The sequence below is a fragment of the Populus alba genome, chromosome 16 (assembly GCF_005239225.2).
Source record: "Populus alba chromosome 16, ASM523922v2, whole genome shotgun sequence".
Lineage (NCBI taxonomy): Eukaryota > Viridiplantae > Streptophyta > Magnoliopsida > Malpighiales > Salicaceae > Populus > Populus alba.
In genome coordinates this window covers 6,744,286-6,746,901 of record NC_133299.1, presented here as the reverse complement: position 1 = coordinate 6,746,901, position 2,616 = coordinate 6,744,286, and the positions used below count along the sequence as shown (strand labels likewise).

At 32.4% G+C, this 2,616-nt stretch overlaps 1 protein-coding gene across 1 annotated transcript; it reads left to right on the top strand.

Moving 5' to 3' along the window:
* Positions 1-792: 792 nt before the first annotated feature.
* LOC118036299 (uncharacterized) lies at positions 793-1,500 on the top strand. Its single transcript, XM_035041973.2, has one exon. The coding sequence runs from the start codon at positions 793-795 to the stop codon at positions 1,498-1,500; it is 708 nt and encodes a 235-aa protein (XP_034897864.2).
* The last annotated feature ends 1,116 nt before the right edge of the window (positions 1,501-2,616 follow it).

Genomic DNA, 2,616 nt, shown 5'->3' with positions numbered 1-2,616 from the left:
ATTCTATTAGAGTAGAATAAAGAAGTGTTTTATTTTTTTTTAATGATTTTGGTGTTATTTTTTTTTCCACATGGCTAGATTTAATTAGTTTATTCTTTTGTTGGCCCCCACTTGATTAATTTTAGCTCTTTTGAAAGATATGTAAGAATAATATTTGTGGGAGAGAAAAGATATTTTAGTATTTTGTTTGGCTTTCTTCTTGGAGTGTGCAAAACAAGCAAAGAAAAGCTAAAAATATTAGTTTTTTATTTATAGCTATCCATTTAGCTTCTCCATTGGAGATGCTCTTAAGCTAAATGGATAGCTAAAAATAAAAAACTAATATTTTGGCTTTTCTTTGCTTGTTTTGCACACTTCAAGGCGAAAGCCAAACAAAATGTTAAAATGTATTTTTCTCTCCCACAAATGCTATTCCTACATATCTCTTCAAATAGTCAAAACCAATAAGGTGGGACCACTACAAAAATAAACCAATTAAATATAGTCATATGAAAAAAAAAATAACATCAAACTTATTAAAAAATAATAAAACACTTGTTTCTTTCACTTCAATATAAATGGCTTTTCAAATGATTTTTTTTATTGGAATAGATATAATAAAAAACTATATTTATACTATTTAAAATATTATTTCTTTAATTTAACTTTTTAAAATAATATTTTGTATTGGAGATGCTCCAGTACTCACCGGCTATAACCGTTGAAACTTAGCCATTAAAGAAAATAAATTTATTATCGTATCTTATGTAGTACTATTATTGTTGCTGTTTATTCCGGTCTTTGCTGTTAGCTATGAAAGCTCTAAACAATCTAGGAACAGTGCTCACAGTTGTCTTCTCGGCCTGTCTTGCCGCTCTGGTCGTCGAGATCCTTTACGTTCTCTGGCGCCGAAGAAGATTCCTCCGACGGAGTGTCACAAGTTCTGGTGCTGACGGGGAATTCAGAAGTAATAGCGATTCACTCTACACGAAGCCGTCTAAAGAGCTTCTCTACTTCTTCTGCTGGAAAAACCAAACGCCTCGCATCGAACCTGACTCTACAACACCACAGGCAGCCTCCGCGGTGGCTCCGCCAGTTCCAGCAGATGATGCAGATGCGTTGGTGGAGGAGATGTTGAAGTTGCAAGGGATGTACGGACCATCGAGAGTTTTGTTTACTATTAAGGAAGAGGAGATGGAGGTAACTGAGAACGACGATTCGTCGATAGAGAACGAGCTTGTTAAAAGCAAGAAGAGGAAAAAGAGTAGTGATTTTTGTTTTGAAGGAGCAGTTGCTAATGATGTGGTTGTTGAGGTTGAGGTTGATGATGTAACGACGCCGTTTTGGACACCGTGTGCATCTCCTCAGTATTATTATACTCCTTCACCTTCTCCTCCTCGTGATGGAAATCTATCTCGCAAGAATTCAGGGACTGAAAATGAAGTCAGTGTCGTCGTCTTAGGTGATTCTGGTGAGAATACGACGATGTCGTTTGTTAGCATAGAGTTCATAGTAAAGTAGTAAGGAAGCGGTGAAAATGTGACCGGCTGGTTAGCGGGTGGCCGGAGTAATTATTATAAAATGGTATATATATATGTACTTTGTTTTAGAAGAATAGTAGCCCTCTTTTATTTATGTATTTTATTTTGACTCAACAAACGCTTCTGATCTTGCCACGTTAGCATCAACCTACTATAGAAGCAAAACGATATGACGTGGCAAGATCACGGAGGAGGCTGGACATAACTTGGATGTTACTGCACTTTCTTCCATTGGAGGACGAGGCAGGGAGGGCAAGCAGAGACGATAGTTGGTGAATTGGTGCCACCTCGATGCTTGGCGCTCTGGTCAAATATTTTTTTGAAAAACTTAAAATATTTTTTAAAACACATTAAAAATTCATGACATGTTTTTTATCATAAAAAAAAATCAACCACAAATTTAAAATCTAATATATGTTAGATAAAATTCTTTTTAAATACTAGAATAATGATATATTAAACAATAATTTTTTCAAAAAAATATTAAAAAAATGATATATTAGATTGATTCGGATCAACAACTTGTATAATAACTTGTATAATCTACGACTTGAATCATAAGATTATGAAAACCCTATAAAAATACTTAATTTTAAATAAGCTAAAATATTGAATGATAAAAATAAAATAAAAAATCATAATTGTCATGAGAATTAGATGCCTTGTAAAAAAAAAATTAAATTTGTTTTTATTAAATTTACCTCTCAACCAACCCACATCAAAATATAAAATCGAAAAAAAGAATTATAAAAAAACAATACTAGTCAACTTGGGTTTATCTGGTATGCTCGCAATTTAAGTCATAAGACCAGAATAATTTAACAAAAAAAAAATATAAAAAAAAAAAACCATGAGACTCAATTCTCAATCAACTAAACCTGCAACACAAGTCATAAGAATAAGATTACCCTTAGAAAGTAATTTGAAAACAATTATGAAATCCAACTCTTAACAAACCCCTTAATAAAATTGAAAAAATAAACAATTTGAAAAAAAAAAATCATGAGTCAACACAAGTTAACTCGATAAAATTATGACCACCACAAGACTATGATAAAAGTCAATTCTTAATCAATTAAACTTATAACTCATGTCT

What these genes read in the sequence shown, in the direction of transcription:
- LOC118036299 (XM_035041973.2), top strand. Translation starts at nt 793, where the DNA reads ATGAAAGCTCTAAACAATCTAGGAACAGTGCTCACAGTTGTCTTCTCG.